The 24,033-nt window shown below is 44.0% G+C and overlaps 2 protein-coding genes across 3 annotated transcripts in view; both read left to right on the top strand.

Annotated features, from left to right (window-relative positions):
- Nucleotides 1–164: 164 nt before the first annotated feature.
- Nucleotides 165–7,114, top strand: nars2 (asparaginyl-tRNA synthetase 2, mitochondrial). The gene is made up of 14 exons (XM_042063681.1): nucleotides 165–465; nucleotides 558–667; nucleotides 845–965; nucleotides 1,081–1,221; nucleotides 1,319–1,399; nucleotides 2,671–2,774; nucleotides 3,521–3,653; nucleotides 4,022–4,120; nucleotides 4,372–4,409; nucleotides 4,511–4,577; nucleotides 4,726–4,863; nucleotides 5,402–5,499; nucleotides 5,907–5,933; nucleotides 6,858–7,114. The coding sequence occupies exons 1-14, from the start codon at nucleotides 301–303 to the stop codon at nucleotides 7,000–7,002; spliced, it is 1,467 nt and encodes a 488-aa protein (XP_041919615.1). The 5' UTR covers nucleotides 165–300; the 3' UTR covers nucleotides 7,003–7,114.
- A 677-nt stretch (nucleotides 7,115–7,791) lies between these two features.
- gab2 (GRB2-associated binding protein 2) overlaps nucleotides 7,792–24,033 on the top strand; it is a 50,912-nt gene continuing 34,670 nt past the window's right edge. For both annotated transcript variants that reach the window (XM_042063680.1, XM_042063679.1), the window contains exon 1: nucleotides 7,792–8,226. In XM_042063680.1, coding sequence (XP_041919614.1) covers nucleotides 8,155–8,226 — 72 coding nt within the window. In that variant the 5' untranslated portion in view covers nucleotides 7,792–8,154. The remainder of the gene's footprint in view (nucleotides 8,227–24,033) is intronic.

Genomic DNA, 24,033 nt, shown 5'->3' with positions numbered 1-24,033 from the left:
TAGCTGCATGATTGGCTGTTATCGCCTATGACCCGCCGTCATTGTGTGTAAAACTACATTTCCATAAAGCATGAAGGCGCAAGCGACTATGATTGGTTTCTGAAAGTCACGTGTATGAATGTAGCCAATCCAAAGGATTTGCAATCGGAAGTTGGAAGGTTTCAGGAAGCGCAATGTGCGCGGCGTGAGTGAATGTCAAAACAGTCAGATAGCCTGCCTACTGTTTCATAGAGAAGTTCTTTACAAAATCCTTTCAATCATATACTGTAACTTACCAGCTATCTCCCTTACGTTACTACAATGTTTTCAAGTAGTTTACTACGCAATGTTATTCCTGTTTCCTCTGAATGGGTATTTAGCTGCGTCAAATGCAGGTCCAGACAATATTGCCAGAAGCAATTCAAAAAGCTAACGATACGAGATGCGCTGTCCAGTAAAGCGTTGGGCTCTAACGTCAGAATACAGGTAGGACTTAATTTATTGGTTCCTTTGCCGAGCCTGATAAAAAGCATGAGGAAGAGAGTACAATGGTTGATTTAACGTTACCCCATTGCTAGGGTTGGGTCCGTTCTGTCAGATCACAGAAAGAACATCTCTTTCTCCACGTGAATGATGGCTCCTCTCTTCAAGCTCTCCAAGTAGTGGCCAGCAACGACCTGAATGACAGGTGATGCCAGTCTCCAACATGGCTGCCTGCTCTGGTGCCATTGATTATGTATCATGTAGTTGAGTAGCCTAGTTAGGCTACTATCAATTACGTAGAATGTTAGAATCATACAGTGGCTTCTCTGGTGTTGTATTGTGTAGTGATGTGATGTGCAAAAACTATATGCTTGACCCCAAGTGATCTGACATTTGGAAGTGCCATCGATGTCACAGGATGCCTGGAGAAAAGTCCAAGCAAAAAGCAGAATGTAGAGCTCCATGCAAAACAAATTAAAGTGACTGGAAAATGTGATCCCATAGTGAGTCTTTTTTTTTTGTTGTATCTTTTCTCTAATAGACCGATTTTACTGTCTGTCATCTATAATATGTCAAAACCTATGCATCCACCGATTTGACTATGTGCTCTTTTCACAGAAATTCCCCTTTAAGATCAAGGAACGCCATCCTATGGAATACATCCGACAGTATCCTCATCTACGTTGCCGAACAAATACCTTCAGTGCCTTGCTAAGGATCCGCAGTGAAGCCACCTCTGCTATTCAGTCATATTTCAAGGTATTGCCCTATTCTCTGTGTCTGCCATCATAGTTGCTAGTATACAGTGAGTTGGCTGAATGTACTAAAAAGAGACTGTTTGTTTTTTGAATTTCAGGACAATGGGTTCATACAGATTCACACACCAGTCATTACGTCCAATGATTGTGAAGGCGCAGGGGAGTTGTTCCAGTTGGAGGTGTGTCCTCTTTCACAGGGCTTAAGTAAAAAACCTCAGACAGAGGCTTCCGTGTTTGAATAATTTTGATAAAGCTGCTGTCCTGCATAGGTTCAAATAACTTACCAGTATTTAAAGTTTGCATCAAAAACGACTTTCTTCTATAAGCCTTTGATCAATGGCTCCAGAGTTCAGTAATACTTTACATTCTTTGCATAGTTCATCCTCCTTGGAAATTGGGAAAACATGTTTCTTTGATATATACCAATATAATGCACACCTTTGAAGTGTTCACGTCATTTTCATAATCTGATTCTGGCTGGATCTGATATGGGGGTGGGTGCGGGGTACAGCGTCTGTACCACCTTGGGTCCAGGGTCCAGGTCCTTGCGTACGGAGGACTCAGGTTTGAGTCTGACCCGGGCCATTTCCTGATCCCACCCCATCTCTTTCTCCTACTTGCTTCCTCTCACTCTTCACTGTCCTCTATCAATAAAAGGCTAAAAGCCCCCCAAAAATATTTTTTTCAAAAAGAAAGAAATTGAGGCCTAGTGTCAAGTAAAAAATGGACACTAATGTCGTGTAGACACTGTGTGTTTTTGTCAGTCATGTACAACTTGGTAACTCACACTACACTTTTCAGTGGGTCATAATTGCTGTGCTCACACTGGACATTCGACAACTCACACTGCAAGACAAAAAATCTGACATGCCAGAAATCCAACCTGATCGAACCAAAGCTGGCACCATCTATTTTGGTGTTGTGAACCTGCTCAAACAGCACGAGTGGAAATTCGGCCCGATTCTAAAGTTTGTCAGGTCTAAATCGGGGCTTAAATTGGGCCAGACCCATGCAGTCTGATGGGCTTAACAAGGCTATGCCTGGCTGCTTTTCCTCAAAGATATCCGCTAACTTCTCTATTTCCTGAGACTTTCCAAGCACTGTTGATTGTTTTTTTAAATTAGACCTTAGATTGCTTTAATACATTTAAATGCCATTCATTTTGTGATTGTTCCCACCAATAAGTTGCCCAGTTTTGATCTTGACTGTCTCCAGATGTTATATATTGATATACGCCTGGCTACACAACACTAACATCATGCATAATCTCTTACTAACATCTATGTACGTTGACTTACTGTAGGTTAACGGTTCATTCATTATGTTCACAACAAAACAGGTTTAACCCCCCACCCCCTTGTGTTGTGCCAGCCTTTAGAAATGTATCCATGTGATATTGGATTTAGTATTGACAGTGTCACCTTTAGTAACCTTTCTGTTTAATCTTCAGCCTGCAGGTAGTGGTAAAACGCAAGATGAGAGGAGCCAACACTTCTTCTCGGTCCCCACCTACCTGACCGTCTCAGGCCAGCTTCACCTGGAGGTCATGTCAGGGTGAGTAGTTTTGATTGCTCTGTGTCAGAGTGAGTCAGCTCTCTCAAAGTAGTCTTCATCAGGTTCACCTTATGTTCACCAAAGTAGGTTCACCTCAAGTCTTCATCAGGTTTGACAGGCTACTATCCGGCACATTTCAGTGTGCTCATTAGGGTCCAGAACTTTCCTATAGATCTTCAATGGGTTATGGATATAGAATATAATGAAGTTGAAGATTGTGTGACTGCGAAGCATTTAGTAAACAAACAAATTAAACCAGTCTGATGGCTCAGAGAGAAGACGCGATGTGCGTGCGTGCATGCGTGCGTGTGTGTACGTGCATGTCTAAGTTTATTTATATCTGACGAAACCCTCTAGTGATCTCAACAACTCTTGTTCTTGGAATGTTGGCATGCACTCTTATTAGCTCATAACTTCCAAGAGAGTTTAAATCATGAATAAGCAAAAGCCTGCGCCTGTGTTGTTAGTGCAGCATTCAGCCAGCTCCCTCACAGATGCTGTGATGAGGAAATTTGTGCAAGGGAGCAATGATCATGAACTTGAACTTGAATTAAGGTCATGAACTTGACTGAGTGCAACAACAGACATTCAAATGTGACAAGCCATTGTTGTCATCCAGTGCTGAGGTAAGAACAAGTTGTGTCTTGTGCACTGGCTAGACTTGTAAAAAAGACACTTGACACAACATGAGCTGTTGAAGTAATCTACACGACGGCCTCTCTGAAGGGAATGTTTCGCTGTCACAGGGCCTTTCCAGCAGTGTACACCTTCGGGCCGACGTTCAGGGCCGAGAATTCCCAGAGCAGGCGCCACTTGGCCGAGTTCTACATGGTGGAGGCCGAGATCTCATTCACGGAGTCCCTGGAGGATGTGATGGCAGTAAGACTCAGATTTACTATGACACTGTGATAGAGTAGTCAACCCCAGTCAGCTTCACTGGGAGGATAACGCATGGCAAAAGGGGTCAGTGGAATGTGTATGTCATAAGGATAAAAGATTGTTTTGGTTTCTTACAGCAAAGCATATATCATGGAATATAATGATTAAATGTTGTTATAGGTAGCAACTGCTAGTCCATATCGCTTTGGATAAAAGTGCTAAATACTAGTCACTTTACTTTATATGACACTTTTCTTTATACATTATATATTCATTATAGAGTTACTGGATGTGTGTTCATGTTGAGATTTGAGTCTTTGAATGTAAGAGGATCAAGGATAGGTCATACCAGATGTCCTCTTGATCAGGTAATGGAGAATCTCTTCAAAGCCAGCACTGAGCATGTCCTGACCCACTGTGCAGAAGATGTAGAATTATTTCACAAGTTTGTGGCATCTGGACACAGGGTAAGGAAATAACTTGTATAATGCAATAATTATTTAAATCGTAATGCAATTGCACCACTTCATGTATAGTATTGTAGTACTGTACAGCACTTGCACTCGTGGGGAACTGAACCCAGTAACCCCAACATTACCAGTGTCATCTGCTTCCACCTGAACTGAAAGACTCAAAGGGTTCACTTGTATCTTAATCTGCTTGATTTGGTTGTGGTGAGCTGTAAATGGCATGTGTTCAAAGTGTCTCTCCTGCTCAGGGGCAAGTGGATGTCATGCTGAGTCGAAAATTTAATGTGTAAGTATGTACCTGCAGAGCTACCTCAGAGCACGTTCTCCACAAAAGCTTAATCTATCCCACCCCTGTCATTATAATATTATGTGTCGTTTTACCCTTAGGATTTCCTACACAGAGGCCATAGACATTCTAAACCGCAGTTCCCAGACATTCACTTTCCCCACTGAGGTGAGTGGAGTGGATAGTTAGGCTCCTTTATTTCAAAGGGGCTTTTTAGGTACTGCCTTTTAATGTCTCACTCTTGTTTTTTTTTCTCCTCTTGGGCAAAAGAGGAATTTGAAGTCAATGATTATGGCTGTCTGTCTCCATTTCTCAGTGGGGTTGTGACCTGCAGACAGAACATGAGAAGTACCTGGTGAAACATTGTGGCAACATCCCCGTCTTTGTCACTGATTATCCCTATGATCTGAAGCCGTTTTACGCCAGAGACAACCAGGATCACCCACGACACACAGTGAGGCTCCTGTTACACTAATACATTCAATCTCTCTTTGTCTTGTACAAATCCTGCGCTAACACAGAGTGTACCAAGTCTCATGTTCAGATTTGATCATTTTGGATATGGGCTTATCAAAGATGAAAGCTTTTCAAGGATGATCATTTTAGGAGTCTTTCCAAGAGTTATTCCAGTAACAGCAGTCGTGATATTTTTAACGGTCCAATAAGCAACTCAAATGGCCATTAAATAGGTAGTGCTGAACACTCGAGGTCAAAAGACAATAATGACAAAAACTAATCAGGCTCAGTTAGTCATGCTCAAGCACTTGTATTCATTACGTAAATAGTTTTCCCATGTGAATAGTGGTGGCAGTCGTAGCAGCTAACATGCAAGAGTCAGAGATCAGAAGCGGTCAGCATAGATGACCAGTGCATATCAACTATAGGTAGTGATATTCTAGGTAGAGAAATGGATCCAGGGAACCTGGTAGATTTGAAGGAAACTATGAGTAGTGGTCAGCAGAAGTCCGTAGTGGTTGTGCTGTGTCCCCCAGGCTGCGGCGGTGGACCTGCTGGTGCCAGGAGTCGGGGAGCTGTGTGGAGGATCGCTGAGAGAGGAGAGACTGGACCTCCTCCAGAACCGCCTCGCTCAGTAAGGGAATGTTATGGTGAACTCTCAGCCAACACTGTTGTGTTGTGAACACACCAAGGCACTTTCCTATCAACGGTGTTGTGTAAATGGAAAGAAACTTAGACTTGAACTTGAACTCCAACCTCAACACCGTTAGAGAAATCCTACAGAGAAACAAACTCTGTCTCTCTGAGCAGCCAGTGTTTCCTGTTTTTTTTATGATAGTTTTATATTATATTATATGTTTCAAAGTTATGACAGATCAAGGAAAAATGTAAACATAACACCTTCAGCCCACAGTTATGTCTTATACAGCCCGTGTAACCTTTAAATAATAGCAGCAATTTTCTAAATGTGCTTGAGTTTCAGGATATCAGCAAAGCAAAATGAATCTGTTGTGTTTCACTCCTTTGTGTATATTTTCACAGGGCAGGGTTGGAGGAGGAATATGAATGGTAAGAACATGATGGTTGTAAATCTGTTGACATCTGTTATTACTGCTAAAGTAATGCTCTGTGGTTAGGTTCTCTCTTACTTCCTATAAAATAAAAGATTAAAAATAGCTCCCTAAAGAATATTTTAAAAGGCAAGACATTTGAGCTCAACATTAGACTCCACGATCATACAAATTATGTCTTACAAATATATGTATTTCTTAATTCCATAGTTAGTGCCATATTTAAAAAGGAAGACCAACAACGTATCAGAGTAAATCTCAGATGGCCAAATAATTTGCATCCCTGCGGTCTTAAACAGTAGTAGCAGTTTTCTAAGTTCCTTAATGACTCGCTGTATGCTTCACCAAGAGAATCAAATCAAATCTGCAGTTACAGTAATACACAAGAAGTCCTTCCCACCCTTCCTGTCTTGTAGGAGGAGTACCTCGACATATTTTCTCACTGTCCTGATCAGACCCTGACATTCTTGTCCTCAATACTAAATTGTCCAGTCCTCAGATTATTACATGTTCTACTCTCCAGAATGTATTTACGTAATAGACAATACCCGATACAATGTAAATAGTGTCTATCCTCACTCCCCGAAGGACTTTGCCTACAATTGGTCTATGAGTACTTGACACTTTGAGATACTGACCAAGATTCAGCCACTAGCATACTACAGTCATTTAAGCTACTTTGTACCACAAACATTTGTCTGATATTTTCGGAAGTGAGATATTTTTGTTTTCTTGACCATGCTCTCGTTTGAAGCTGTGATTTTAGCCACAATTATATTTCTCCGTTTGAAAACAAAACAAAAAAACAAACAAACAAAAAAACATTATCAGTTATCATGTTAAGACAAGAGTGGTAATTCCAATGGCACTTCAGTGGATTTTTGCCCCTAAGTCTGATTTCTAACTGGTCTTTCTGCTTTAGGTATCTCCAGCTGAGACGGTTTGGCTCTGTCCCTCACGGTGGCTTTGGGATGGGGTTTGAGAGATACCTTCAATGCATATTGGGAGTGGACAATATCAAAGATGTGATCCCATTTGCCAGGTTTTCACACTCATGCCTTTTATAATGTTCATAAAACGTAACTGTCTGATATGTACCCGATGACTGCCATGTTCAGTGGTCTATTATAATGAACATTATAATACATTGTATATATTAAACCTTGTTTTCAACAGAGATTACTTGATGTTGGGGGGTCATGGTTTCCTCATTATACATTTGGCATGGAATTATACATATATTTTGGATTACATTCTGAGACACTTGACATGGAGTGGGACTCATCACATTTGAGTATTTCCACTTACTATCCACTAGGTGGCACTGGTTGATCTGTAACTCCTAGACACTTTCTCACGCAATTTTTAACGCATGAGCACACAAGAGTGCAAGGAGGTTACATTGAACATCGTGTAAGTTAAACCGCCGTTTATTTATTAGTGGTTGGATCAGAAAGCCCACGCCACATGCTTTCTGAATGAGAAATTAGTTGTAAAACCAGTGTACAGTGTATATGCTGTGTAGACAGTGTATATGTAGACATTATACTTTATTATGATGAGGTTGGACTGCTCACGCCCCTTCACACTTCGTGTTCTTTCTAATACTATGATGCTTATACATAAGTGTACACATTTAATGAAGAAGTAAGTATAGCTAAGAACGGATATAGTGAGTCGCTTATAGTCCTAAGTTTCTTTTACGCATCCTCTTTTCTCATTAAAGTAAGAAAATATACAATTGTGTGTCCACCTTAAACGCTTTTCATTGTTACTGTGTCAAGCTCACCCCGTTGCTGCTCATCTCTACACAGTCCGTCCCTTCAATTCAGTGGGCGTGGTGTGAATTGGAAAACAAACAGCAGACACCCTGCATTACTTCCTACATCTCCGCACTTCCCTGGCGGTCGCCGCTCGTTGGCTCTAAGTTAACCGTTTCTTAGTTATTTGCTCTACGTGCGAGGACAGGGAGCAGAGTTCCTGTTTGTGGACTTCAAGAGCACTCGGGACATTGAGGGGCCAATGGCACTTACCTCAGTCTGTCCGGCACAGCTTTTGCATTAGGACACTGAATGGAGCGACAGACTGCACCAAAGTGCGCTCGACTCCGATACTGCATGTATTGTGCGTACACGCACTAAATGGGACGGAGGATCTAGTGGGATACGACCGTGCAGCTGTGAATACTGTGTCCGGAATCCGCTGGAACAGTTGCGACCATGAGTGGCGGCGAAATTATTTGCCAAGGATGGCTCAGAAAGTCACCACCAGAGAAGAAACTGCGGAGATATGTAAGAAGTTATCTTGTTCATAAATGTAATCCTTGGTTATTCATTCTCATGTTGTACGTGTCGATTTATGTGTAAGGCAACTACTTTTATTTAGTGTTAGGCTAAGTGTTCGATTTAAAATTTAAATTAAGCTATTACAGTACGGTACAGTGTGTACAGGCTATGACCAGATTTGCGTCTTGTATGCCTCCTAAGGCCAAAAAAACGAACTCAATGTGATGTAGCAGGTGCGCCCTATAACGTCTCATCATCTGCATCATTCTCTCGCTCGCTCAAGCACTGTATCCATCTTTATGTTTCAACCATGTATAAACCCAAAAACATTATTGTGTTTGTTTAGCCTCTGGTAAATTATGAATAATATTTGATAATCTGGATTTAATTGTTACGAAGCTGTGCGCACAATGGGGTTTAACTACACCGTGGTGCCTCCGTCTGTCTCGCAATTCTGTTCAGGACAGCTGTCGGTACAACTGTTACTGTCCACGTAAATAGTATGTTCAACACTTCTTTTCCACCTCCCCCATTTCAGAGTATCTCAGATGCTAAGCCGACAGCAAGCTTCACGCCTACAAGTGCTAGGCAATTGTCACGTTCGCATCGTAGTGTTTTGCATGCCCCGGGTAACCCTAACTGTGCGCCAACTTCTCTGGAGACCATCCCTCCTTCCGGTTTACCCAATGTCAGATAATGGAATTTTATGAAGAGCTAAAGGAAGGCGGCGAGAAGGGCTCGCATAAATACAGCTGGGCCATGTTTATCTCCAGGCTTGCATTACAGGCCTCCTCCATCCACCAGGCCGACTTTGCCATGATGTCAGCTCTGGTTTTGCGGGTATAGGATGGGGGGGAGGGGGTCATATCTCAATGTCTTCACATGAGCACATGTTTGAGGTCCTCCTCAGTTGTCCTTCACTTGGGTGACTGTACACTGAAACCACTTCTGCCCCCTCATTCTTTTTTTTAAGAGAAAAAAAAGGGGGGGGGGGGGGGGCACACAGAGGGCAGATGTACCCAGTGCCAGATATCCCACCAAGAACATTTGTTCTCTGATCATCAAAAAGGAGAGAAATAGTCATAGATATGAACATGAATGACTGTCTCTGGATCTAAACCAGTATTACCAACCTTGAATGTGATGAAAAATGTGATGTTGAACAACGAGGACCTCTTGCAAGAGGATGGCAACCCAGTCCTCCTGTCCTTACCCAGTGAAAAACAAACAGACAAACTAGCAAGCCACGCAGCCAGCAGATAGCTACAGATTTAGCAAACGCCGCGGCGGATAATGAACTGGGAACCCTGGCGAAAGGCTGGATTGTTGAAGGGAAGGACTAATCATCCCATCTTAAAATTCCTTCCACTTAAAACCCTGTAGCTGGCTGGGGTCACACAATGGAGGCCATTTAGGTCCGCGGGATTGCTGTCATCTGACATCCCTGACATTCTAATGTAGGGAGATATTTTAAGCAGTTGCAGGCCCAAGCATCTCAACACCAAGGTGTCTGTTTGTCTGGGAGGAGGCAGCTGCCATCACTGCATGGTCTGATGTAAATAGCGGATCCCCTCCCTGTGTTTCTGTGTGCAGTGTAAAAGTGTATAACTGTGCATTCTGTGATGCTGTGTGTTTACTTGACATTATTCTAAGGGAGAACACATGTGGCAATGTCCACTGATGAGACCATGTTGGATTCCTTGGGTGTAGTCAAAACTTTAATAGTAGGTGGCCCCTGTTTCACTATCAAACTCAACCATATGATTTGGAAACATCTTTGTTTTTCAGATCTCAGCAGTTTGGCAACATTAGGATTTTCTATAATAACATAGGATTATAATTAACACTATAATCTACTGATGAACTGAATCAATGAATATGTGTCTCTGTGTGTGTATTTGACTAGTGCGTGTTTTTTACTCTCTGTGACATACAGTGCTATATCTTACAATTTTACAATCTTACATTATCTTTGAAAAATGGAGGGTATCTCTTAAACATGGTCTCTGTAATGCAAACTGTATGCAAATCCTCTTGCAAGAGTAGTTTCCCGACTGTGGGATAGATAACAACTACAATATGTCACTAGTATTTTATGTGATTGTGTGTGCTCAATAACTGTGTTTTGTGTGTGTGTGTAAAGTCAGATAAGAAAAAAGTAAGTAAGAAAGAAAACTGGCTTTCTTAACGGCTGTCATCCATGAGAGTGCCGGACGTGACAGCCGTGGGCTGACTCTGCTTTAACCCCTGAATGAAAACAGGAACTGCTGTTTTCATTGGGATGTGCATTTTCGTTCATCTGGGCTTGTGGAACAAGTACCCCCCCCCTTCTGCGTGGCTTGTTTGGAGTTTGATTATGGCTTTGGGCACCAGGGCAACGGATTGGGGGTGGACGCTGAAGCGGGAGGGGGTAGGGGTGGTGGTGAGGTGGTGTTTCTCTGCCTGCTTGTGTTGAACATTGGCCAGCATTATCAGGGAGAAGCCTGAAAACAACTGAGTAATCCAGAGCACGTTTGTCTGTCTGATAGTGAATCTGAAGTCTGAGACCGTCTGTGCCTTTTTTTTTTTCCATCTCTCTGTCTATCTTTTTTTCTCTCCTTTCTTTCTCAATGTGTACTTCCTTTCCTCTGTCTGTCTTTCCTAACGTCTGTCTTTGCCTTTTTCTCTGTTTTTCTCTTTCTGTCGCTCTTTATCACACACACCCAGACGCATGCACTCAGACACCTCAACCACCTCCCCACCGTCTTGAGGTCGCCTCTCTCTCTCTCTCTCTCTCTCGCTCTCTCTCTCTCTCTCTCTCTCCTCTGTCTCTCCTCTCTGAGGAGACAGAGGCCATGGGTCTTCAGGGGGGCAGACAGACATAACATTCTCCAGACTGTTTGTTTGTTTCAGCAGGCCTTTTGGACCAGCATGTACTCAAACAGACCGATGATCTCACCTACTTAGTCTGAGAGAAACACATGGATAGATACATCCACAGATAGGCGGAAAAATAGGTATGTAGAAAAAAAACATGGGGGTGGGGGTCAAAAGAAGAGGAAGAGACAAAATGATGAGTCAGTTTAAATTCTATTTGTGTGTGAGAGAGAGAGAGAAAGAGAGAGGGAGATAAGGGGGGCTGTGTTTGTGTGATTTGAAAATGGTGGGATGGACCAGAATTAGCTGCAAGTATTCCGTCCGGCTGCTGCGTCACTGTCATCAGGTCTTTTGAGTTTGGGTGAAGGGGCCGCATAAGTCTGTCATGCATCTCTAGCGACTGCAATAAAAGTGAAGGACGGAAGGAAGTCTGTGTGTGTGTGGGGGGGGTGGGGGGGGGGGTGAGGAGGGGAGGGGGTTTAGTTAGGCTCGGGGAGGGGAGAAGGACGGCCCAGGCATTTCCCACAACAAGATCCCCACTCTACTTCCCTTTCCGCTCTCAGCCCCTGGTTTCCGCTTCGGTCTCATTCATTGAGAAAAGCCTGTTGTCCACTGTCTGACTTTGGGACATTTGGGCTGATTCCTGTTGTGAGCTACAGCAGTGATCCCTACAGTTGAACACTGCTTGCAGAGAGATCGTGACGGTTGGTTGTTACAACTCTCTTGCCTAGTGCCTACTACTCACGGTGCTTGACTCATTTTGCCCAACATGCCAGTTGGCATAATCCAATGCCACATTCCAGACTGATCATATCGACTAGGTGATGGCTGCCTGTCTGACACCCACATTCATTGTCCTTTCTCCTTTTCCCTCTCCTTCTCTCGCTCTCTCTCTTTCTTTCTCTCTCTCTCTGCCACTCTCTCTCTGTTTTGCTCTGGGTGTGGTTGAATGTTTGGTACTGCTGGTGTGCCTGACCGGCAGTGTGTTTGTCCGGCCCTGGCCAGCAGGCATTGGCGGATGGCGGCAGCAGCGATGGACGTAGAGTTGGTGGCCTGCGTCCCGTCAGCTGCAGGTTGCTGTGTTGTTTTGCAGAGGGGCTTTTGGGAAGTCCTTGCCATTGGAGGTCAGCAATGGGACCCCTCCCAGTTCCTGCTTTCACAGACCCCCTAACCCCCCCCCCCCCCCCCCCCCCCACCACCACCACCCACCTCTCAGCCAACAAGCACATGTTCACACAGAGTATTCTCACTATATATAAAAAAACAAGCTGCCTTGTTGATGTCTCAGTAACATGTGACCATGCAGGTTAACCATTTGCGTCACACACACACACAAACACATAAGCCACAGTGGACTCTAGTAGTACAAGAATGTCAAATATTTCACATCATGAAAACAGTTGTTTGTTTGTTTTTCTTGCGTCCATACTTGTATACGCATGAATGGATACCACAAATATCTGACCTTACTTTGCCAAGTGAGATATCATATATTGCCCATGAATGGCGAATTCAGTGTGTGTTATGTGGGCATTTGGGGGAGAAAATGTAAGCATTATTGTCTAAAAAACATCTGTGTGTGTGCGTGCGTGTGTGTGTGACTGTTTGTACTTCTGTCAAAACCTAATTATTTGGGCAGTAGCATTTTCCAGACTTCCTGAGGATGGCACCTACAGGAAACAATGTGACACGGGTCCCGTGATAGGAAAATGAGAGAAATGTGCCATGGTTGCTCTAAAAAAGTATTTTTATCCCTTTTTGCACTGTTTGTTTTTTCGTCTGTGCCAAAAAGGGGAGAATGTTTCTTTTTTCCCGCCGAGGAAATTAGATCTCATTGATTATGTTCTCGTGATGTGTCCAATGTTTGCTCTTTAAAAAGAGAACAATTCTTATCATCAAATTCTCATTAAGAGAATAACATTGAACATTAGGATTGTGTCTGTCCAAGATAGCCCTGAGACTGACTCCTGGCTGTGCTATTTTCTCCTGCCGTCTCACTCTTACTTCTTCTTATCGCTAGTATTGGTCTCGCTGTGCAAGACTAAGTTTAGGCAGAAAGAAAAAAGGCCGCACTTTGCATATATGTGTTTTATTGCACTGTGCAATAAAACACATATATGCAAAGTGCAGCCTTTTTTCTTTTTGAGTTAACATTTAAGTTTGGCCAAGCACTCTCAAAAAAGTAACATAAGAGACTGAGTGAAGCCTGCTCCTACCATATACTTTATCCAAGACTAAGTTTAGGCCATAAACAAAGACCTTTAGCTACATTTTTGTAGATAATTTCATCATTACACAGGCATTGTATGCATATGCTCTAATAAACTTTATTTATATTTATAAAAAATTAGTTTTTTTCCCTTTACATAGAACATACAATCAATTAGTTAAGGTAACACTATGTAGGTTTTAAGGGATGTTTTTGTAGGTTGCGAGTTTTTACAACACTCTCAAATTCAATTTTATGGTACATGGTCATGTGAAATAGAAATAAACTCTCCTTTCTTTCCCAACAGGCTCTCAAGCTATTCACTGTGCAGTTTTGTGTTCTAATATGGACATCCTACAAAAGTAAAAAGGACTTTTATAGCATGGGCTACAAAATTATATTCTAATTACTCTGAGGAAAGAAATACAGTATTTAGTTAGAATTTCTCCCTATTCTTAACTTGTAGTTCAGGGTCATGAAGGCCTTTGACAGCTGTGCTCAGTCTGAATTTGAGATATTCATTTATTTATTCATTCATTCCCTGAACTCAGAAGATGACATGCTGTATGACACATAAATAGCTGAGAGGTATTTTTAGCTATCAATGTAATAAATGGGAATAGATAGGCACATCCTGCTCTTGCAGATTCCCCACACTTTGTGTTGTATTATCTTAATCCATATCTCCATTTTTATAGGCCTTGCCCACATTGGGGGCTAATTTACTGCTGTGAGACACTAATTTACTGCTTAAGCATGTGTCTCCAGTCTCCCCCCTCTCCAAATTCACTAAGTATGCCAGCCCATTAGAGGCAGTTCCGCTAAACTGTTCCATAAAAAGAACACAAATTGCATTGCATTCACGGCCACTAGGCTCAAGAATAGATGGCATTTGTTTCTTTTTTGGGCAGTTATTTCTGCCTCATGCCATAGATCCAAGAAGGTGAATTTAATTTGTGATTTATTTGGAATAGCCGGCTGGACAGCAGGCGAGTCTGGGGGCAACTGAGGTTCTGGCGTGAGGGTTTATTGAGAGGGTCACAGTACGGATTCAGAAGGTCAGATGACGACCTCAGATGCCCCACAGTCACCACAGAAAGACTGTGCACAAGGCACCGCACTGCTAAGATGGTAGATTCTTCATGGGACATTTGAGTAAAATAAAAAACAATGTTTATCTCACAAATGTTTTGTAATGAAGTGCTCAGCTTACATATAAAACCACCACATTGGCTCAGTGAGTAGTGCAATGATATTTATGAGATAACTGCAGTAGGGAAACTTTGTCTGTCCATGGCATTTCCAGCCCTTTGGATGACTATACTGGACTTCCCATTACTTTACAAGATTGAGGGGGCGACCATGGTAACCCCCAAATGGAATTACTTAATCCCAGTGGAGTGGGGTTCACATGTGTGACCCTATACCTCCCCACTCATTCCACACTTTATAGATTAGGGTAGTTGATGGTTTAAGGCAATTAGCCAATTGAGCCTTGGGGTGACCTCCCCCCACCCCTCTCTTCCCCTCTCCTCTTCCTTCATTTCTGTAGAATGTTTTTATTGCTGGTTACCATGGGGAGATTTGTGAGGGCGTGTTTTGACAGCTGAGAGTGTCCGGGGCAGGTGAAGTCATCGGCAGCAGGATGACGCAGCCTATTAAAGAAGCGCTGCTGTGTTAGATCAGTATGTGTTCACCAGGGCATTGGTCTCGGGAGATAACTGGATGGCCCCATCCTCATTCTGGACACTCCACTAACACTCCTTGTTCAATGCGGTGTTGGTGAGCGGAGGGAAATCTCAGAGCCAGACGAGGGTGTGGATGTTTGGGCTAGTGGGAGTGTCGGGATCTCCCTCTATCTCCTAAGAGCTAATTAGCACGGGGCCATGTGAAATCTAACCCCCTCCCGCAAACCAGTGCCGCCTGATGACTGCAGGCTGGTGAGGGCACAGTTGGTTTGTGTGAACCAGAGGTTGCTTGGCCGATGCGGTTGTTAGCCAGAGACATGACTCAAGTGCACACATTAAAGAACAGTGGAACCATGGCACTTTGAATGACCTGGCTGTTGGATGGTACGCTGTGGCCACCTTCATGAATGCACATCACAAATGGCTTTTTCCATCATCTGATGCATGTTGAGAAGAGGTTAGTTTTTCGTCATAAACCTCCCTTGGAAAGAACCATATCTGTGTGGTCCAGTAATAATCGCTACTTGACTAGCCACCAGAGTTGCATGGAAATCCATCATTCAGGCTACCTGAAAAGCTATTAATTGAAACCCTTGCTGATATCAAGGTTTACAGCATATCTCTGTTCATGTCTCTTGCCTCTGAAGAAATGTCCTTTAGTGAAAGCGGGAACGAAATGGCTGGCAAGCATCTGTTTATTCTTAGAAGCTCTCGAGATGGTTTGATAAGCGACCTTTTCACAGCGTGTGTTATGGACGTCATTTAGTGTCAAATCATATCCCATGGGAAGATGAATCTCGCAGTGTTGTCGGCTGCCATGGCATGCAAATCGCAGCCACCGAGTTACTTCACCTCAGAGAGAGAGAGAGAGAGAGAGAGAGAAATGTGCATAAAAGCCAATAGCTCATGCACCATTAGGTTTCTCAGTCCACACCAGCTTTGTGTACAACTCTGTGTGTGTTCCAGTGTGTGTGCGTGTTTTTGCCATGCATTAAAAGGTAGCATTTACATCAGTGAGTAATGGCAAGAATCAGGAGTGATGAAAAGCTTGTTTTTTACATCAGAGCATCGCCATCTGTGGAAGATGTCACCTAGTGATTGATGTCACTGCACTCGGACTAAAATGCCACTAATCTGTGTCTCGTTAGAGCAAGATGAATAGCTCTTAAAAGGAGAGCAAATATGGGTCGGGTAAAAAGAAAAGTGGCACTAAAACAGACAGTTCCATCTGATGCCAATAATTTAATCCACTCTTGATTTTGCGTTACATTTCTCGATAGAAGTGGAGATGTAAACCTCTGTCACCATTGATATGAGATTTACCATCAATTATGGATATTTTCTACAGGCTGCAGCCGCATTGCGTTACATATGCAGCTTGGCCTCTGGGAATACGACGTGATTAATGGCACTAGAAGGGTCCGCATCATTCGAGTCAACTGGAATCAAAACTGTGATAGTGACATTGATAGCATCTTTCCTCTGTGTGGTGGATGTTTCCATATTGCAGTCAAAGACTAAAACGTTATTCACAACTTCACAAGTGGGTGGTGTGAGTATGATTTGCGAGGGGGCATGTCTCATGCGTTCAGATGGCAGAATATGATATCAGAGATGTCACAGAAAGAGGGAAGTACAGCACAGTATGGGGATCATAGTGTGGTGTAAGGGTTACATTTACATGTATTCACTTAGCTACACTTTTATCCAAAGTGACTTACATATGTATTATTTTACAAGGGCCATTGTCTCTGGAGCAACTCAGGGTTAAGTGCCTTGCTCAAGGGCACAATGGTGGAAGCCGGGAATTGAACACACAACTTTTCTGACTACTGCACACTACCTCAGCTCCTTAACCACTACACTAACACAGCCTTAGGACTTATGACTGTGCTGACAGAGACATTATAGTTAGGACACTCAAGATACTGTTGCTGTTTTTTTTTCCGGTCCAATGTTGTTGGCTGTTTTTGTGTGTATTACGTTCCATACCGGCATCTGCAAATGCAATGCTAATAAACAAAAAGCTGTGACCGATTGGAAATAGAGCATGCTGGGTAAAACGATGTAATAAGAATGGACGACTGTATTCAGTGAGATGTTAGGGATGAGCTTATTCTCCAGTGAGACCTCTCCCTCAGGTCTGTAATTAGGTTGAAGTCATGCCTTGTCCACTGTTCCATTGTGGCTGCTGTAGTGCCTGGGGGGAAGGAAACACCTGCTCCTGTGGTACAGTACACTACAGTGACGTGACGTGACGTGTTACGGGCCCTCTGCGGAAAGGGGCACCTGTTATGGGAGGGTCCAGTCTGACGCTGATGCTGCAGCAGCAGGGCTGGACTCTCAGTGTGGAGTTTCCCTGGCTGTAAATAAAAACAGACCGACTTCTGCAAGCCGGTCGCCAAGGCGATGGGGACCACTACCCCCAACCACCCCCACCCCCCCTGGACCATGCTCTTCACCACCTCACCTCCATCTGCCTCCAGTGCATCTCCTCACCCCACCCTGACCCTGTCTGAAGTCCCACTATATCTCTGACACTATGCACTATGTTACCCCAGTTACCCCAGTTATCTCTCCCTGGAAGGGGATTGATGTGCATTCCCTCGACCACAATGCTCACCTCCATATGCCTCCAATGCAGTTACAACACCCCCCCCACCCACACACACACACACACATACACACACACACACTCTCTCCATACACACAGACCAGCAAACACACTCCTCACCCTCTTGCTGCTTGAAGCCCCCACATTATCTCCAACCCTATGTGCTAGGTAGCTACCTTCCCAATAAACCCTGGTCTCTTTCCCCAGGAGGAGAGAGGTGAGGTGTGTAGGTCGGCAGTGCCTCTCTCTTTCCCAGTCCTCTCCTCATGAGGGAGGCGAGTTCTACCAAGCTCTGGTTCCGTGCGTGGCAGGCAGGCGAGAGCAGATGGTGGAGACGGGAGGAAATGATATGAAGAGTTGTGATTAACGATAATGCTCCACCAATACACACACACACACACACACACACACACACACACACACATGCACACACACGCGTTAGTCAAAGCGTCAGGGCGGCCCCAGCTTGTGAATGAGAGACCATTCACTGATGGATTTGGGGGGAGTGGGTGAAGGGGGTCTGGTTTACGAAAGCCTGCTGGGATTCATTTTTCTCTTCAAAAAATGGATTTGATTGCATCCTCTTGTTGAGGTGTTTCGTAAAGGCTGGGTGGTTGTATATGAGGGTAGTGCAAAGTCCTTGTAAAGTATATTGTGTGTGTGTGTGTGTGTGTGTTCCTTCTCTCCTCCCTGCATTTGAAAAGCAAATTGATCTGATGGAGGCAGCAGCTTTCCAAACAGCAGCCCCCTTCCCCTCTCCCAGGCATGCAGATTTCCGAATGGAGCCCTGATCAGCTTAATTGGCTCCCACATGTTTTAATCTGCTTCTCTTTCTCCTCCCTAAGCCCATCCAGAGGAGCAATCATGCTCATTCTGTTTTAACCGGCTCAAATTGGCACCAGGCAGGCAGGCGCAGCGGGGCATCTCGCCCCAAACCACTGCATGATTTCTCTTCATAGTATTCCTGTATGTACTGAGTAATAGCGTGCTATGGCTATATGGTTATGCTTTATGTTCCTTTGGTGAGAAGTTCCTTTTCTGTGTGGTTTTGGAAGTGTAGATTGATGGGGTTTTGTGTGTTTTGTTCTATCGAGCTACACGTGTTGGGGGCTTCCCAGCTGGCTTGCTCTCAACAGAAACCTCCCCTCTGTTTTGACTGTTAGGAAACCGGAGTGCGTTAATGCAAGTTGCAGTCGTGGGCCTCTGATGCATCTGTCCGACATCACCTCCTGTGGTTTTAATGTGGCCGGCCTAGCGACTCTGCTTAACGTCGTTTCATGTTTATTTCCTCGGGCTGCACGGGACCACTGCCATGACCAAACCCCAGGGCCCATCTGGATCCTCTCAGGGCCACACGGGAAGAGTGAACAGGACAGGGATGTGTCACGTGTGACGTGACAGATGCAGCTTTTTGAGAATTATGGTACTAGAAGACGCAGAAAAGGGGAGCCTTCCGAAAACATGCAGAGGCCACATGGCCCTGAGTGAGATCTGGAACCATGTTTTTGTGAATTCAGACACAAGGACTGGCCAGAATTTTTGCCTAGATCTGTTGCCAGGTTTGCTCTCTATCTCTCTATCAACCTTTCTCTCCCCCCTTTTTTCCCTCTCTCTCTCTCTCTCTCTTCAGGCACTCACACACACACGTACACACACACACCCACATGGCCATAAATACACAGCATTAGCCGTGTGTCCTGTATAAACTGTGCTCTCTGTGAGAGTTGGCATACTCTGTGAATGTCGGTGTGTGGTTTATTTAAGCTTATACCATGAAGTAAACCCATGTCACCTATGTAAACAACAGAGACATGACAACTGCCCTGGATGCAGGACTGCCTGGAGCCTCTTCACTCCAGGGCTCATTCAGCCCTCGTCTCTCTCTCTCTCTCTCTCTCTCTCTCTCTCTCCTCTCTCTCTCTCTCTCTCTCTCTCTCTCTCTCTCTCTCTCTCTCTCTCTCTCTCTCTCTCTCTCTCTCTCTCTCTCTCTGTCTCTCTGTCTCTCTGTCTCTCTGTTTGTGTGTGGGGTGTATTTGTGTGCACATCAGGTATGATTCATAATAAACTATGCGTACATCATCGCCCATTTAAGTGCACATCAGGCATCAAGTATGATTCATAATAAATCATACATACATCATCACCCATTCAAGTGTGTCATAAATGGAAATTCCAGATTGATTGAGAGGTTCGGAATGCGTTTTTGGAAACTTTCTCTTCATGTAAAGTTATTTAAAAATAACATTTTGTTTGTTTCCATTTTTGGAAGAGAATTTAAGAAGTACATTTGAATGGCTAAAGGTGTAAACCTATGCTTCACTGTTGACATTAATTAAACCACTGAGAATGAAAAAAGAGTTTTATGCCTCAACAGGTTTGACTGTTTGGATTGCTCATGGATACATAAAAAACACATATTATTTTCTCAAGGATCAAAGTGATTAAAAAAGTTGTTGCAAGGGCTTGTTGCCACGGTTACAGTTATTGGGCAGGTGCTGGTACAGTGTGATAGCACAGCTGCCAGACGTCGTGTTTGACTACCGGTACAGTTTCTGTTGGGGTTAGGTGCTTTTTCTGAAAAGGTATGCTTCTACACGCATGGTCTATTTATAGCGCTGGTGACTGTTGTGGAAATGTGTGGGGACCCCGAAGGCATCTTGGTACATCATTTGCCTAATTTGCTTACAGCTATAGCTGCAGTGTTTGATTAAAGGGCCGTTCACATCAAGAACGTTAACTATAAAATAAAAACTTTTCTCGTTAATATGAATGACGACGTAGGATAAACTATAACGATAACAACATGTAGAACAATATCGTTGGGGATCACTTTCAGAGCCATTTTGAGAACAATAAAAAGTGAACAGTCAATCAGAACCCATCATCTCATTCATTACCACAAAGAGAGACTTTGCTTATCGTTGGTCAGTGTGGACGCTTTTATTGTTATGGTTCTAGTTATCGTTCTAGTTATCGTTCCTGGTGTGAATGGCCCTTAAGTGTGGAGAGTGTGAGCTCTGTGGGTGATGCTAAACAACAAAGACAACAAAGAAAAGTCAAAACTACCTCAGTGTTTGAGCAGCTGCTAGGTTACTAGGTTACTCTCTATCTCTCTCTCTCTCTCCTGCTCTCTCTCCCTCTCTCTCTCACTCTGTCAGAGACATACACACACACATACCACATACAAAGTATTGTAAGACTGTTCTACAGACCTATAAACTCTGCTCTATCCTTGAGCCTCAGAGCGTTGTGTGTGTGAGACATTGTCGGTTTATTTAAGCTTACCCTGAAGTAAACCCATGTCACCTATGTAAACAATAGAGACATGACACCTGCCCTGGATGGACTACTGCCTGGAGCCTCCTTACTCCCCGCAGGGGTGAAACTAAACATGGTGGGCCCCCCTGAGTAAAGGTCACCTGCCCTCTCCAACCGACACTTTACCTGGATCTACAATCCGGGGATCTGAGTCAGTGGTTCACCAGTTATTCTCTGTCTTTGAGTGATCTTACCAGATGCTCTTGTCCGAACGGAAAATTCATACAACACACATTTTTGCACAAATGTCACCTCTGAGGATCACAGTGTATGAAGGAATGAAGTGGACAGACATCTCAAGAGTCCATTTAAGTGCACATCAGGCATCAGGTATGATTCATAATAAACAGAATTTGTTTTATGCCCCTTTTACAGAGACTGGGCCACAGACTACATTTTCTCAAACCATTTGGACTGATAACTGGTGGAATCTGAGGAGATGTTGTCTAAGCTACCGTTTCTCATATAGTGTTTTGTGATGCTCAGAGTAGCCGCCCTGAACGGTCGACTCTGGTATGACGCATGAAATAACGCCTCCTCCCCTTTGTTCCAGGAACGTAGCCTATGCTGTCATGCGACCCGCTATTGATTAGCACTGGATATGCTCCACGGCTGTCGTGCCTGCTGAGCTTGTTCAAAGGTCCCGCTTTGTCTCCCCCAGCAAAATCTCCTCTTCATTTACAGGAAACAGTTCTGCGTTTCCTCCACTTTCCCTGACAGAGTTAATCATAAACCATCTATGTTATAATCTTTGGGTTTCTGAGAGCTACAGTGAAGAAAAGAATATAAATGTTGAATGTGAGAGCCTTGTTAATGAGTTGTTCTAACAGATATGTAAGGAGAAATTATTCAATGAAGGATGGAATTGCGCTGAGACTGTTAATAGAGAAAAGCTACTTAGACCATAACAAAAACATGTAAATTACAAGTCGGCATGGTGTGCTGCATGTTTATCATAAAACAAAAACAAAAATAGTGTCTACTTTCATGTGGCTATCATTGTTCAGATGAGAAGGATAATAAGTAGTGTCTGTGGTATAGGATCAGTCAACTCCCATCTTGTGTTCTCACCTCACAAAGATTACAAGAGGCAGTATCAGAGAAATCTGCACCTAAACATTGTAACCCAAAACCCTGTGAGCTTTGGTTTAGATGTACAACCCCTGTGCGTATCTGGCTCTTCTATTCGCTAGGCAGTATCTGATTCATTTAACTCATGCTAATCAGTGCTACTTAATTAATGACCCTTAGCGTATGCTGTTATTAGTCATGCTGGTCTGTGCTGCTGAGCTGTGCTTTGCTAGGTTGCACTATGCTGCTCTGCTGTGTGGTATCATACAGTGCTGGCTGTTTTTTTTTAGTCTTTGTCTTGTTGCCTGGTGGTCATTGTTGCGCTGTGCAGTGCAGGCCTGTGATGCCGGCCCCTGGCGCTGCCTGAGCTCTTGCCCTTGCCAGGCTGCGGCAGCGGAAGTTTGCCCCCGTGACCTAGTTCAGCGCAGCTGCCGGCCCAGGGCCGCCCTGCCCGGCCATTGCTGGAGTCAGACAGGCCTGCTTAACAACAAAACAGCCCCTCTTCAGTGGAGGGGAGGGGGAGCAGACAGCAGCAATGAAGTGTCATCGACCGGCCAGTTACGACCCCACCCAACCTTCTTCCCTCCCTCCTCACACACACACACACACACACACACACACACAACGCTCAGAACCTAGCCAACCACCGAGAGGATGGGGAAAAGTACACAATCAGAAGGATGGCTGCTGGGTAAAGCCTCTTCCATGTACATGGCCAGGGATGTTTGTTCAGCTGTGTGCATGTGTGTGTGCGTGTGTGTGTGTGTGTGTGCGCGTGTGCGTGCGTGCGTGCATGTGTGTGTGTTCATTCATATGTACACATGTGTATGTGTGCGTGTGTGTATGTGAGTGTGGGTGAATACAAGTGTGTATTCGAGAGCAGGTACAATAGCTTAAGGGAGGGGGACTGATCCTCTGACCCTACAGCATCCACCCTCCGGCACTGCAACAACTGAGCACCTCCTCCTCTCTCCCTGAGAGAGAGAGAGAGAGAGAGAGCACAGGCCTGAGCGCCCTGTTGACACTGCTGCCTGTCGAAGGCTGACGAGTCTGACCTTTACCTGGGTGCCCGTGCCTGTTTGGTTAGCCTGTTTGCCCGGGGCGCATGTGAAAACATGTTGACTGATGACTATCTGCCCGCGCTGTTGACAGAAGGGACACGAGCGGTACTATCGTAGTGTGGCTTATCGCGGACCCAGCGCGCAATCTGTGTAATTGGTCTCAGATGGACAGAGGCAAAATCAGTATCTTCTCCACTCTCTCTTTTTCTGGGCGATGTGTCTGTCACGTAACTCCGCTGAACTGAGATGAAGTTGAAAATGCCCTTGAAGCTATATCAAGTACTCACAGCACAAATATGCTTCCAGCTCAGTGATGTGAATGGCTTCCTAGTAATAACTAATTGGGACTAATCTATTTTGCTATCATTTTCACTTATTGACTTCTATCCAGTTTACCGTATGTTATGTAGTAAGTTAAACATAAACGTCACCCATTTATGATATGATTGCAACAGTTGTTTCTTGCCAGAGTTGTAGCTTTGGATTGATTTTGGATGTTGTCACGTGCTTGTTGAAAAGGAGCTTTGCATTCAGAACTTCCTATCGGACTCTGCTTGATGGCCTTGTAGTCGCCTTCTGTTTGTTCCCCAGCATTATTGTTTGGCCTCTCCAAAAATAGGAGACAGCGTGTCCAGTTATAATAAAAGGCACAAAAGAGACTGGCTGAAAGAGGAACAAACGTCTATTATTAGATCACCCACGGCAAAAACAATATTTGTCTCCTTTGTCATCCGCCGTCCTGCCTCCTCAACGTCTCAAGTCCTAAATAGCCAGGATCATTGTTTAAGCTTGTATTTAGTTTCATTGTTGATTCATCGTCATAACTAGATAAAAATAAAAGTCTCACTTTGACCTCTTTGTTGGTTCATTGCTCAGCAGCTGTTTATGGATGCTCGTTTCACCCTTTGCTGTTGTATACCTTTGTTTGTAGAAGCTGATCTTTTGCAGAGTTTTTTTTTTTGTCTGTGAAACACATATCATAGAATGCTGTAAAAA

The sequence above is a fragment of the Alosa sapidissima genome, chromosome 15 (assembly GCF_018492685.1).
Source record: "Alosa sapidissima isolate fAloSap1 chromosome 15, fAloSap1.pri, whole genome shotgun sequence".
NCBI lineage: Eukaryota > Metazoa > Chordata > Actinopteri > Clupeiformes > Clupeidae > Alosa > Alosa sapidissima.
This window is presented reverse-complemented; position numbering and strand designations above follow the sequence as displayed.